This window comes from Procambarus clarkii, chromosome 25 (assembly GCF_040958095.1).
Source record: "Procambarus clarkii isolate CNS0578487 chromosome 25, FALCON_Pclarkii_2.0, whole genome shotgun sequence".
NCBI classification, from domain to species: Eukaryota; Metazoa; Arthropoda; class Malacostraca; order Decapoda; family Cambaridae; genus Procambarus; species Procambarus clarkii.
Window position 1 is genome coordinate 9,869,636 of NC_091174.1, and position 15,000 is coordinate 9,884,635.

At 48.8% G+C, this 15,000-nt stretch overlaps 1 protein-coding gene across 1 annotated transcript in view; it reads left to right on the top strand.

The window, feature by feature from the left end:
• Positions 1–14,539, top strand: part of LOC138368362 (uncharacterized) — a 21,062-nt gene extending 6,523 nt beyond the window's left edge. The window contains exons 2-3 of the mRNA XM_069330890.1: positions 7,098–7,459; positions 14,310–14,539. Coding sequence (XP_069186991.1) covers positions 7,098–7,459; positions 14,310–14,539 — 592 coding nt within the window. The remainder of the gene's footprint in view (positions 1–7,097; positions 7,460–14,309) is intronic.
• The last annotated feature ends 461 nt before the right edge of the window (positions 14,540–15,000 follow it).

The window sequence follows — 15,000 nt, forward strand, 5'->3', positions numbered from 1 at the left end:
TTGGGTTTTGAGAAAGCTATCAGATACATCTATATCCCAGGCGTATTCTGGCCACTATAACATCACATTGCCGGGTTCTTGTTCTATTAGTCCCATATGTGAATGTCTCCTCACGATATCTATCATAATGTTTAATACTACAACTTTCAGGCCATTGTGAATTTATTAGGTCGGTGAGATCTTCATTAGATATTTGTTTAAGTATTCTCTTTGTCGCTGCTAATGAAACACCCATATCAATTTCTAGCACTGGTTTTCTACAGGCTGTCTTTGCAAGCATATCAACAGTGTCATGCCTTGAGATGCCAACATGTGATGGTATTCATAGGAATTTAATTTCAAATGTGTTTTCTTTAGCAGCTAAAACATTCATTCGAATATCACTGACTATTTTCTGGGTGTCACTACTATATGCGTTCAATGCCAGGAGTGCACTCTGCGAGTCACAGTATATAAGGCCACTGCCTTTGTCTTTTAAAATTTCAGTGGCAAGGTATATGCCTGCAAGTTCGGTTTGAGTTGTACTTGCCCAGTCATTGACGCGCTTCATTGTTGTATGTACGAGAGAAGATTGTTCAAATATGTTACATGCACATCCGGTACATCGTCCACCTTCTTCTACAGAGCCGTCGGTATAGCACTGATAAACATCGTTACCCATACTCTGAGTACTTTCAGTGATGCTTTTCAGTGTTAACTGTTTTAATAATGTAGAGTGCACACTATCTTTCTTGGGTGCATTTACAAAATCAACTGATAGATCCCAGTTATCCCATGGAGTAATTGGTTGATTAATCATTAATTGAGTTGGGTACATATTTAATATTTTGATGGAGTTGGCTACCTTGTAGAACCAAAATACATAATCAGATTTCGCTCTTCTTCTTCTTCTTCTATAGACCTCGGGTGAGTGTAGCATATTAGAAAGTTTAGCTTGAAACTTCATGTGTTGTCTAGATCTACTCAATGCCTTCGCGCCGAAAACTAGACTCACTTATGGTAGGTCATATTAACTATTCTCGTGGACTTTGGAGCCCCAAGGATGAGACACATAGCTTCATTTTGACAGGTTTCAAGAGACTTCATCTCTTGGTCTGTATACAGTGTGAGGTGAGAGATAAATTGGTGGAGAGTGACTGGTGACAGAGAGTGGGCACGGGGGAGGGTACAAGTGGTGACTGGTGACAGTGGGCACAGGGGAGGGTACAGGTGGTGACTGGTGACAGTGGGCACGGGGGAGGGTACAAGTGGTGACTGGTGACAGTGGGCACGGGGGAGGGTACAGGTGGTGACTGGTGACAGTGGGCACAGGGGAGGGTACAGGTGGTGACTGGTGACAGTGGGCACGGGGGAGGGTACAAGTGGTGACTGGTGACAGTGGGCACAGGGGAGGGTACAGGAGGTGACTGGTGACAGTGGGCACGGGGGAGGGTACAGGTGGTGACTGGTGATAGTGGGCACAGGGGAGGGTACAGGTGGTGACTGGTGATAGTGGGCACGGGGGAGGGTACAAGTGGTGACTGGTGACAGTGGGCACGGGGGAGGGTACAGGTGGTGACAGGTGACAGTGGGCACAGGGGAGGGTACAGGTGGTGACTGGTGACAGTGGGCACGGGGGAGGGTACAAGTGGTGACTGGTGACAGAGAGTGGGCACGGGGGAGGGTACAGGTGGTGACTGGTGACAGTGGGCACGGGGGAGGGTACAAGTGGTGACTGGTGACAGAGAGTGGGCACGGGGGAGGGTACAGGTGGTGACTGGTGACAGTGGGCACGGGGGAGGGTACAAGTGGTGACTGGTGACAGAGAGTGGGCACGGGGGAGAGTACAGGTGGTGACTGGTGACAGTGGGCATAGGGGAGGGTACAGGTGGTGACTGGTGACAGTGGGCACGGGGGAGGGTACAAGTGGTGACTGGTGACAGAGGGGCACGGGGGAGGGTACAGGAGGTGACTGGTGACAGTGGGCACGGGGGAGGGTACAAGTGGTGACTGGTGACAGTGGGCACGGGGGAGGGTACAAGTGGTGACTGGTGACAGTGGGCACGGGGGAGGGTACAAGTGGTGACTGGTGACAGAGGGGCATGGGGGAGGGTACAAGTGGTGACTGGTGACAGTGGGCACGGGGGAGGGTACAAGTGGTGACTGGTGACAGTGGGCACGGGGGAGGGTACAAGTGGTGACTGGTGACAGTGGGCACGGGGGAGGGTACAAGTGGTGACTGGTGACAGAGGGGCATGGGGGAGGGTACAAGTGGTGACTGGTGACAGTGGGCACGGGGGAGGGTACAAGTGGTGACTGGTGACAGAGGGGCATGGGGGAGGGTACAAGTGGTGACTGGTGACAGAGAGTGGGCACGGGGGAGGGTACAAGTGGTGACTGGTGACAGTGGGCACGGGGGAGGGTACAAGTGGTGACTGGTGACAGAGAGTGGGCACGGGGGAGGGTACAAGTGGTGACTGGTGACAGTGGGCACGGGGGAGGGTACAAGTGGTGACTGGTGACAGAGGGGCATGGGGGAGGGTACAAGTGGTGACTGGTGACAGTGGGCACGGGGGAGGGTACAGGAGGTGACTGGTGACAGTGGGCACGGGGGAGGGTACAGGAGGTGACTGGTGACAGTGGGCACGGGGGAGGGTACAGGAGGTGACTGGTGACAGAGAGTGGGCACGGGGGAGGGTACAAGTGCCCGCTACACATAATCCTAACTTTATCGCGGCCAACGTCGATGTTCACTTGTTATTATCGGCGACCTGCAATCTCAGCCAGAGAGATTTCAATCCCGTGTCTTGTGCTAAATAAATCTTTCTCCCGCCTGCAAAACCGGTATCCATCACTCCCGAAGACTCTCTCTAATGGCTGCAATCTGTTGTGCCAAGTAATATAATCGTTATCGAGCGGGAAGATAGAATTTAGATAACATTTTCATGGTAAATAGAGTGCTCGTCTAAAGGCAACACCGGTTGGTCAGCCCGGGTTCCCACGCCTCTGCTGACCTGCGCGTCTCCCAAACCCTCTACTGGCTCCGACTTCGACTTCATCATCTACCTATATAACCCAACATGCAATCTCCCATCCCCCTCAGGCCACAGTGATATCTTTAACAAAATAACAAATAAACCATTTTCTAAACTTAGCTTTCGGGTGCGTTGCGGCATTTCTGCCAGAGACTGGTGCGGGAGTGCGGTGCGTGCCGACACAACGGCTGTAAGTTATTGCAGGAGTCCGGGGACGGTGGTGCGCATGCGATGTGATGGCCGGGGTTTGAGCGGCTCGTTTCGGCCCTGATGACTCCAGGGAGGAAATATGTCGATGGAACCTTTATAGAACTTTCTGGAAATAATGTTTAATAACACCTCTTGTGATACTATTATTATTATGGGGATTTTTATGTTTATTTTTTTTATTATAAAGAATTCTCAGGGAAATAGTGATTGGTTTTTTTATCTTTTTGAACGAGACGTTTAAGTGTTTGTTTAGTGATTTGTTGAAGAATGTGGCAATATAGCTGCGAGTGAGGGTTGTTAGATACTCTCTAACGACCTAGTTGAGGCTAGAACTATGTTCTTATTTATCGGGTTAGCTTTAATACCCCCTTACCAGCTCCTCTTCCCTCCCCCCCCCCCCCCCTTCCTCAGGTCAGCCTCAGCACCCTCCCCCAGCACAAAGGAATCCTTCACACCGCTGTGCACAACCTATGTAAGACCAGTTCTGAGATATGCAGCGCCACAGCATATGGAACCCTCGTCTTGCGAGCAGACAAAAATAGTCTGAAAGATCCATAGATTCACTTGGAGAAGGTATAGTCAGAAGTCAAGAACCTGAGCTGAGGTGGTATGCTAAGGTGAGGTGTGATGGTATAGGTGGACCCAGGTGGGCACAGGTGAGTCTAAGTGGTCACAGGTGAGTCTAAGTGGTCACAGGTGGATCTAAGTGGTCACAGGTGGATCTAAGTAGTCACAGATGGATGTAAGTGGTCACAGTTGAGTCTAAGTGGTCACAGGTGGATCTAAGTGGGCACAGGTGAGTCTAAGTGGTCACAGGTGGTCACAGGTGAATCTAAGTGGTCACAGGTGAGTCTAAGTGGTTACATGTGAGTCTAAGTGGTCACAAGTGGATCTAAGTGGTCACAAGTGGATCTAAGTGGTCACACGTGGATCTAAGTGGTCACAGTTGGATCTAAGTGGTCACAGGTGGATCTAAGTGGTCACAGTTGGATCTAAGTGGTCACAGGTGGATCTAAGTGGTCACAGGTGGATCTAAGTGGTCACAGGTGGATCTAAGTGGTCACAGTTGGATCTAAGTGGTCACAGGTGGATCTAAGTGGTCACAGTTGGATCTAAGTGGTCACAGGTGGATCTAAGTGGTCACAGTTGGATCTAAGTGGTCACAGGTGGATCTAAGTGGTCACAGGTGGATCTAAGTGGTCACAGGTGGATCTAAGTGGTCACAGTTGGATCTAAGTGGTCACAGGTGGATCTAAGTGGTCACAGGTGGATCTAAGTGGTCACAGGTGGATCTAAGTGGTCACAGGTGGATCTAAGTGGTCACAGTTGGATCTAAGTGGTCACAGGTGGATCTAAGTGGTCACAGGTGGATCTAAGTGGTCACAGGTGGATCTAAGTGGTCACAGTTGGATCTAAGTGGTCACAGTTGGATCTAAGTGGTCACAGGTGGATCTAAGTGGTCACAGTTGGATCTAAGTGGTCACAGGTAAAGATAAGAACCACAACAAAGAGACAAAGAGATGCGTGAGAGGCAAAAAAAAGTGAAGATGAGAAACAGAGAGGAGCATACAGGTTCCTATTTCTGGGGCAGAGGAGAAAGTGTGGGCGGAGAGGGTACTGGGGGTGTGTGGGAGGGTACTGGTGGTGTGGGAGGGTACTGGGTGTGTGGGAGGGTACTGGGAGGGTACTGGAGGTGTGGGAGGGTACTGGGTGTGTGGGAGGGTACTGGGTGTGTGGGAGGGTACTGGGTGTGTGGGAGGGTACTGGGGGTGTGGGAGGGTACTGGGGGTGTGTGGGAGGGTACTGGGTGTGTGGGAGGGTACTGGGGGTGTGTGTGAGGGTACTGGGTGTGTGGGAGGGTACTGGGTGTGTGGGAGGGTACTGGAGGTGTGTGGGAGGGTACCGGGTGTGTGGGAGGGTACTGGGTGTGTGGGAGGGTACTGGGGGTGTGTGGGAGGGTACTGGGTGTGTGTGGGAGGGTACCGGGTGTGTGGGAGGGTACTGGGTGTGTGGGAGGGTACTGGGGGTGTGTGGGAGAGTACTGGGGGTGTATGGGTGGGTACTGGGTGTGTGTGGGAGGGTACTGGGGGTGTGTGGGAGGGTACTGGGGGTGTGGGAGGGTACTGGGGGTGTGGGAGGGTACTGGGGGTGTGTGGGAGGGTACTGGGGGTGTGGGAGGGTACTGGGTGTGTGTGAGGGTACTGGGGGTGTGTGGGAGGGTACTGGGTGTGTGTGTGAGGGTACTGGGGGTGTGTGGGAAGGTCCTGCTGGGGCCCAGGAGCTGTAGTCCATCAGACAACCCCTGAATATGGTACACCTGACAGACCTAGACGAAAGTAGATTGTAATATTAGATGAAAGTAGACTATTAGTAGATGAACGTAGAGCAATAGTACTGGTAAATAGAAATCGACTTTACGGGTAGATTAAAATAGATTATAGTAGATAAACTGATCTGGAAGATCAAAGTACATTATAATAGTAAATGAAATTAGACTGTACTTGTAGATGAAACAAGCCTGTAATGGTAGATAACAGTTAACTACCTTGTGTAGCTTTCGGGGATCCACGGCCCCGCGGCCCGGTCCACGATAGATCAAGAATCATTGCACTAGACAATCGATGGCTGGAAGGCGGGGTCCAGGAGGCGAAGACCGATCCTCATGGCTCCAAACAGACAAGCACAAACAGGTAAGGGTTCACACACTTACGAAATACTCGCTAATTTGCCAATTGATATTCCCAACACGTCCGCGGAGCGGCAATTAACAAGGTGGACCTAATTGGCCAATCAGAGGCGTGATAGTGGTTCGCTGACGAGGGGGGGGGGGACACATCGTTGACATCCCCGAGTCTTACGCCTCGCTGGCACTATATTCTGGAGGTGCCAGCAGTTTCTACAGGCTGTCATGGCAGGCAGGAGGCATAGACCAGCTATAGAGATGTGTAAATATACAACTACCACCCCAGGAGGCCTGGCCGGAGACCGGGCCGCGGGGACGTTGATCCCCGGAACCAGCTACTAGGCAGGTAGCAGGTAGGTGACGTTAAAATATTATACACAAAATAAAATGAACAGGACGAGGAGGAATTGCAAGGAAAACTTCATCTATAATTCAAGGCGTAGATGTGGGCACGTCTTGGGTAGATGTGGGCACGTCTTGGGTAGGTATGGGCACGTCTTGGGTAGATGTGGGCACGTCTTGGGTAGTGTGGGCACGTCTTGGGTAGTGTGGGCACGTCTTGGGTAGTATGGGCACGTCTTGGGTAGATGTAGGCACGTCTTGAATAGTATGGGCACGTCTTGGGTAGATGTGAGCACGTCTTGGGCAGATGTGGGCACGTCCAGGAGGCTTCAGTGACCCTGAACAAGGACACCTGAGCCCTGTGCCACACCTGTATCATGTACCATACCTGTACCGGTGTGGACTCCAACCCTGAAAGCATACAAGGCGAAAATCAAAGAAAGTTAAAACTCCTACTTAGAGAGAGAGAGAGAGAGAAAGAGAGAGAGAGAGAGAGAGAGAGAAAGAGAGAGAGAGAAAGAGAGAGAGAGAGAGAGAAGGGAGAGCTGTGACATGATCACGACATATAAGATTCTTACTGGCATGACAAAGTGAACAACAGAACTTAGATGCAAACTAGAATGCTTTTCAATAAAGGGAGGATATAGGAAGGCAAAGATGATGGCGTGTGAGTACACGCAGGCAGGTGCGTGAGTGTGTGTGCTCTTGCGTGCGTGAGTGTCTGGGGGTCACAGCCACGGTCACCACAGTCACCTCTGACCCCTGATCCCGGCACCTACCTCCTCCCGCGCCACCCAAAACGTTAACCACGAAAGAAAAATAAATAATAATGAGATTATTGGTATCAGAAACGGTAGCAACAGTGATAGCAACTATGATAGCAACTATGATAGCAACTATGGCAGCAACTATGATAGCAACTATGATAGCAACTATGGCAGCAACAGTGATAGCAACTATGGCAGCAACTATGATAGCAACTATGGCAGCAACAGTGATAGCAACTATGGCAGCAACTATGATAGCAACTATGGCAGCAACTATGATAGCAACTATGGCAGCATCTATGATAGCAACTATGGCAGCAACAGTGATAGCAACTATGGCAGCAACTATGATAGCAACTATGGCAGCAACTATGATAGCAACTATGGCAGCAACAGTGATAGCAACTATGATAGCAACAGTGATAGCAACTATGATAGCAACAGTGATACTATGATAGCAACTATGATAGCAACAATGATAGCAACTATGGCAGTAACAATGATAGCAACTATGGCAGCAACAGTGATAGCAACTATGGCAGCAACAATGATAGCAACTATAGCAGCAACAATGATAGCAACTATGACAGCAACAATGATAGCAACTATGACAGCAACAATGATAGCAACTATGATAGCAACAGTGATAGCAACAATGATAGCAACAATGATAGCAACTATGGTAGCAACTTTGATAGCAACAATGATAGCAACAATGATAGCAACTATGATAACAACAATGATAGCAACTATGGCAGCAACAATGATGCAACTATGGCAGCAACAATGATAGCAACAATGATAGCAACTATGGCAGCAACAATGATAACAACTATGGCAGCAATAGTGATAGCAACAAAGATACCAACAATGACAGCAACTATGATAGCAACAGTGATAGCAACTATGGCAGCAACAATGATAGCAACAATGATAGCAATTATGATAGCAACCATGGCTGTAGTACACATGGCTGCAGAAATAGAAGCACTGTTAGCATAAAGGACCAATTAACAGCCAGCAGTACCACCATTATTAGCATCAATGGTAGTGACTATTGTATAATCAGCATATGATGGTACCGCTAATGGTAGTATCAATAATGGTAATGGTTGCAATGAATGCAACAAACTTAGTACTAACAATAGCACTATGGACACTATTTGCCGTAGTAATAGAACCAGTAGCGACAATAGTTCCAGATATAATTGCATAGTTACCAATGGTACTATCGTACATGAAAATACAATGGTTTCCCATTCTCGGGGACAGGAAGCCTGTTTAGGCCTGTCGACGTTACCCCCCCCCCCCCAATGGACCAGCTACTGACCCCCCTCCACCACGATACAACCCACAACAGTTGCCTAACTCCCAGGATTCTAATTTACTGCTTGAGAGAACATGTGCATTAGGTGTGAGGAGACGTATCCAAACATCTCGCCCTGGCAGGGATTCGAACTTATAAATAAAGCTTCCAAGACGGACCGAAATATTGTCTTTGCTTCGTTTTAAGAGGTGAAGTTTGGCCTCCAACTCTTCAGCCAGTTTATCCTGACTCATTGTCTGCAAGACGTTATCTTGAGGTTATCTTGAGATGATTTCGGGGCTTTTTAGTGTCCCCGCGGCCCGGTCCTCGACCAGGCCTTCACCCCCAGGAAGCAGCCCGTGACAGCTGACTAACACCCAGGTACCTATTTTACTGCTAGGTAACAGGGGCATAGGGTGAAAGAAACTCTGCCCATTGTTTCTCGCCGGCGCCTGGGATCGAACCCAGGACCACAGGATCACAAGTCCAGCGTGCTGTCTGCTCGGCCGACCGGCTCCCCTCTATCTAGACGTGACTCTATACACATTAGAGAGCTTAGAGTTAAAGAGACAAGATTAAGGGACTTATAATCCCCTCCCCCCCCCTCACAACACATCAATCATTCACTAAAATACATCAACAACCACGACACTTCATCAAGACGCAGCCAACAGCACATTAACTGTCGCTGTTGATATGGAAAGCAATTTTCAAGACAATTTGGCGGGAGTGGCGCGGAGGGCGACGCCACACGAGTCGTCAGATGGGGACGCTAATGACACTATTACGACCACGCTAAAACCCCCCATAAAGGGAATGATCAGCTGTTAGAGGTCAAAGGGACGTGGTCAGCTGCTAAAGGTCACAGGCACGTGGTCAGCTGTTAAGGGTCACAGGCACGTGGTCAGCTGTTAGGGGTCACAGGCACGTGGTCAGCTGTTAGGGGTCACAGGGACGTGGTCAGCTGTTAGGGGTCACAGGCACGTGGTCAGCTGTTAGGGGTCACAGGCACGTGGTCAGCTGTTAGGGGTCACAAACACGTGGTCAGCTGTTAGGGGTCACAAACACGTGGTCAGCTGTTAGAGGTCACAGGGACGTGGTCAGCTGTTAGGGGTCACAGGCACGTGGTCAGCTGTTAGAGGTCACAGGCACGTGGTCAGCTGTTAGGGGTCACAGGCACGTGGTCAGCTGTTAGAGGTCACAGGCACGTGGTCAGCTGTTAGGGGTCACAAACACGTGGTCAGCTGTTAGAGGTCACAAACACGTGGTCAGCTGTTAGGGGTCACAGGCACGTGGTCAGCTGTTAGAAGTCACAGCCATTGACCCATTAAATTTAGTTTCAGTGCCAGAACGTCACTACTTCACCATGAAGGTTGGCGTCACCCTGAGTGCCACCGACCACTCACAGTGCCATTCTGAAGCTTGAGGGACGAACACTAAGCAACACCAACAGCAACACTATGCAACACCAACAGCAACACATCGCTGCAACAATCGAGACAAGGACAAACACGCCAAGTAGGAAAATAAAACATTCGGTTATGTTTCATCCAGTAACTTGAGCGGCATATTGTCTGCTGCTGCTGCTGTGTTTACTTGCGACGGAACCAGCAGAGTTGATGGCGTGGGTGTGTGTGTGTTCGCAAGAGTAGGGTTGGTGGTGTGTGTGTGTGTGTTCCCCAGAGTAAGGTTGGTGGCGTGTGTGTGTGTGTTCCCCAGAGTAAGGTTGGTGGCGTGTGTGTGTGTGTTCCCCAGAGTAAGGTTGGTGGCGTGTGTGTGTGTGTTCCCCAGAGTAAGGTTGGTGGCGTGTGTGTGTGTGTTCGCCAGAAGATGGTTGGTGGCGTGTGTGTGTGTGTTCGCCAGAAGATGGTTGGTGGCGTGTGTGGGCTGACCCCATCGGAGGCGTTGTGGTGGTGGTGGAGGCGGCGTGACACTACACACTCGAGCCTCACCATTGTTATCCAGGTTGTCTATGGTCTGGTGGATGGTAGCGGCGGCAGCGTGACATAAATAATGGATATAGGGCTACCTCCGCCCCACACCTCCGTCACACACACAAGGGTTCCCGCCACACAAAATATCAACAATACACGGACACATGAACCGTCAAATTCGACACACACGACGAAGACTTAAATGCAAACAAGCCGGAGATAATGACAGCCTAAGGAGGAGAGGAACTGTGAAATGAGGGTCGGAGATCAGACACTAAAGGAAGTTAGCGCCTGTAAATACCTCGCTGTGTGAATTTCAACCCGAGAGAAGCGATGGCGGCAGAGATACAAGAGAGAGACAACTGCCAACCACAGACGGAATTTGCGATTATGGCTCCGTGTGTTGAAGGGCTGAGAGCCTCCACTACGGGGTTTACGAGGCACTCCTCGCCGCCAGCGATACATGCCCCTCGGAAGCACTAATGACGCCAGCTACAGGTATAGGGACATGCAACAGACGCCAGGGGGACGAGGAGGAAGAGGAGGAGGATCTTCATGACCAGCATCTCGGGGACGGCTCAGTTCCTCGCTCCCTAAAGACGCTTGACACCCCACACATTATACTTTGGACGTGCTCGACCACGTCAGGAACTCTGGTGATTTGAATTGTGTCTTATTTCATGCTCCAGACCAAGCCCGTGGTGTGGAGCTGACTTGAGGCAGAGTGTGTGGAGGGTCACACTGAAGAGCAAGTACAGCAGAGCCAGCAGCAGAGCCAGCAGGAGCCCCAGCAGGAGCCCCAGCAGGAGCCCCAGCAGGAACACCAGCACCCAGTACAGCAGCAACACCAGTAGTGCAAACGCATATACTACAGTAAAGTTACCGACCCCTGCAAGTCATTAGGCCTACCAGCTCAGCCTGTTGGTATACGCTACAGGGACTTGATTTCACTGAAGCAGCCTAACGGGTCGTTCGCATCTAAACGACTATATTGTCACTCAAACGAATTCCTTGTTACGAGTTGATTTGGATTTCGCTGCATTAACTCATTATTCACATTCCTCCTGTAAACGCCTTTCATATATCTTATCAATCACTAACGCACAAAGAAATCACATTAACGAGATGTATCAACGAGAAAATCAGGATTCGAAGTTGCACACTGGTTTTGACTATGTCATGGCGTAGTGGTGTAAGTCGTGTGTGAATGGGAGTACGCAGTGTGCAGGTTCGATTCCTCCTCTTGGCTCCTGCTGATTGTCACAATCACTTTAATCATATCTGCCTCACTCTGCGCCTCTCAAGAGAACATTACGCAAGTGGTAAGGAAGGTCCTTTCTTACCACTTCCTTACCTTCCTTGGTAAGGAAGCAGCCTGGTGGGGGATCCGGTCCTTATCCTTCTCTATGTGCTCTCCAGGTTAGCTTAATTAGTATTAGACTGGACGGTAAAGCCACGGTCTCGCTTCATGCAAAAACTAGGTTAAAAAGTTAGACTGCTCACTGCTTCCTATGTCCAATCACTTGGGCTGGACGGTAGAACGACGTTCTCGCTTCATGCAGGTCGGCGTTCAATCCCCGACCGTCCACCAAGTGGTTGGACACCATTTCTGCCCCACCCCCGTCTCATCCCAAATCCCTATCCTGACCCCTTCCCAGTGCTATATAGTCGTAATCACTTGGCGCTTTCCCCCCCTGATAGTTCACTGCTTCCTATCCATCAACTGAGACAGAGTTCAACACCATCATTCACTAAGTAATAACGCGGTTTACTCTGCATTCACTAAACAGTGTTTTCAAGATCTTAAATACAACAGGGAAGCTCTCAGGCCAAGATTATCGTTCTTATGGACGATTTCGTAGCACTTCCGACTTCGTAAAGTGATCTTAGTGAGCACCAACTACGCCGCCACGATGGAGACATGACGGACAGCTCTGGTAGATGACTCGTGAGTGTTTGGTTGTTGACCAGACCACACACTAGAAGGTGAAGGGACGACGACGTTTCGGTCCGTCCTGGACCATTCTCAAGTCGATTGTGAGTGTTTGGTTGTTCAGTACCTCACCTCCTACGCCTCAACCTCAGGCGGAACTGTGTCAAAGCCTTTTAAAGGCCAGGCATCATCGAGCAGGTACGAAACCTGTACATCTCTTTTCAATTCCGATGATTTTGTTCGCATTTATTAAACATTTCATGGGTCCCCTGAAGTGCTACGAGGGTTGTTTATACTTTTAATATCCCTGGGTTAGGTTATCTTGAGGATATCTTGAGATGACTTCGGGGCTTAGCGTCCCCGCGGCCCGGTCCTCGACCAGGCCTCCTTTTTGTTACACACACCCCTTAGAAGCAGCCCGTAGCAGCTGTATAACTCCCAGGTACCTATTTACTTCTAGGTGTAAAGGGGAATCAGGGTGAAAGAAACTTTGCCCGTTTGTTTTCGCCTCCACCGGGGATCGAACCCGGAATCTTAGGACTACGAATCCGAAGCGCTGTTCACTTAGCTGTCAGGCCCTTAACGAGGTCGCGAACGACCTCGCAGAATTTCCAAGCTCGTAAACTGTTTAATACAATCAGACAAAGCTCCTGTGATCAAGGAAAGACCTACAGGTTTCGCAAGTGCAGACTTAAGTAAGGTGTTGGACGCTGACCAGGAAACTGGGTCACATTGGATCCATCTAACTGTTTAATCTCACGTAAGAGCTTCCCTCTGTACCCAGTTCTCTTCATCCTTCCTTTCTTCCTCCCTCTCTTCTTCCTTCCCTCCCTCTATCTCCTCTCTCCCTCCTTCCCTCCCTCTCCCTCCCTCCCTCTCCCTCCTTTTTAATTTTCTCTCTCTTATTCCAGATTTTTTTTCGTTTTCATTCCTGCTTCTTTCGTTCCTTCCCTTTCTCTTCCGTTCCCTCCCTCTTTCCCAGTTCCCAATACACCCGGACTCGGAAAAGGTTATTTCCCACGCTGGGAAAGGTCATTCCCGGGGCATCTGCAACCTGCGATCTGTCAGCCTATCATAGCCTCTGCCTCTTCTCTCTCTCTCTCTCTCTCTCTCTCTCTCTCTCTCTCTCTCTCTCTCTCTCTCTCTCTCTCTCTCTCTCTCTCTCTCTCTCTCTCTCTCTCTGATGTGTAGATAGCCAGAGTTTACAAGCAGGTAATAAGAAGAAAGGAAGAAGTATGTCATGATCAGAGAAGGGCGGAACAGACGGAAAGGGAGCAGATGAAGAGAAAGAGGGAAAGATACTCTGTGAGAAGGAAGGAGACAGAGTGAATGACAGGGAGGGAGACAGAGTGAGTGACAGGGAGGGAGACAGAGTGAGAGTGAGGGGGGAGACAGAATGTGTGTGAGAGATAGAGAAAGGGAGACAGGACGGAAGATAGGCAGAGTGAGAGGGATGGAGATATAGTGAGGGAGAGGTATCCCTGCTCCTTGTTTCACCCTGAACTCTGATCCCTAACCTGCTCTCTCTCTCTCTCTCTCTCTCTCTCTCTCTCTCTCTCTCTCTCTCTCTCTCTCTCTCTCTCTCTCTCTCTCTCTCTCTCTCTCTCTCTCTCCCTCTCTCTCTCTCTCTCTCTCTCTCTCTCTCTCTCTCTGTGTGTGTGTGTCCCCATACGGGCTCTACCTCTCACCAACTCTAATAGACCCATCAAACACTCTATTACAGGCCTCTAGCATTACCCGATGTCACTTGTTGCTGTCACAGGCTACTGTCACAGGCTACTGTCACAGGCTACTGTCACAGGCTACTGTCACAGGCTACTGTCACAGGCTACTGTCACACGCTACTGTCACACGCTACTGTCACACGCTACTGTCACATGTTAATGTCACATGCTATACTGTCACTGGTCTCCTCGTACAGCTTGCTGTAACAAAACTGTATTTTTTTAAGTATAATCTAATATTATAAATAATAACTTTTAAGGCCTAGGTTATGTTAGATTAGATGGTATATAATTAGCATATAATTTTATGTGCAATAGGTGAGTGAAGTATTGGCAAAGGCGTAATATGAACCGAAGGCGTCAGTCAAGTTCCACGTCAATGAGACGTTAATGAAGACGTCAGTGAAGACGTCAATGAAGACGTCAGTGAAGACATCAGTGAAGACATCAGTGAAGACGTCAGTGAAGACATCAATGAAGACATCAATGAAGACGTTAATGAAGACATCAATGAAGACGTCAATGAAGACATCAATGAAGACATCAATGAAGACATCAATGAAGACATCAATGAAGTTCGACTGACGTCAGTTGGAGAGGCCTCAAACGACATCAGCTGTGAGTAGTGAACAAAGTGTTTTTCATGTATAAACACGACCGGATTAACGAGTATTGCTCATGAGAATCTATCTATCTATCTTCACTATTGTGTAATTGTGTTGTGAGATTTTAAATCAAATCAAATAAATTACATACATATATATATATATATATATATATATATATATATATATATATATATATATATATATATATATATATATATATATATATATATATATATATATATATATATATATATATATAGGGGGGTACCACCACTGCTGCAATTATAGGGACCCACAGCCTCAGAGAAGGGAACACAGAGCATTCAGGGAAACACTTGCCATTTAACTCTGAATACGTAAGAGTGTTCGCTTCTCCTACCACCCCCTTTTTTATGGTGTACACTTTATTATGCAAGGTTATACAGTTACATATCTGATTTTATACAAAAAATTAACATTAAGAGGACACAAAAAAAAGT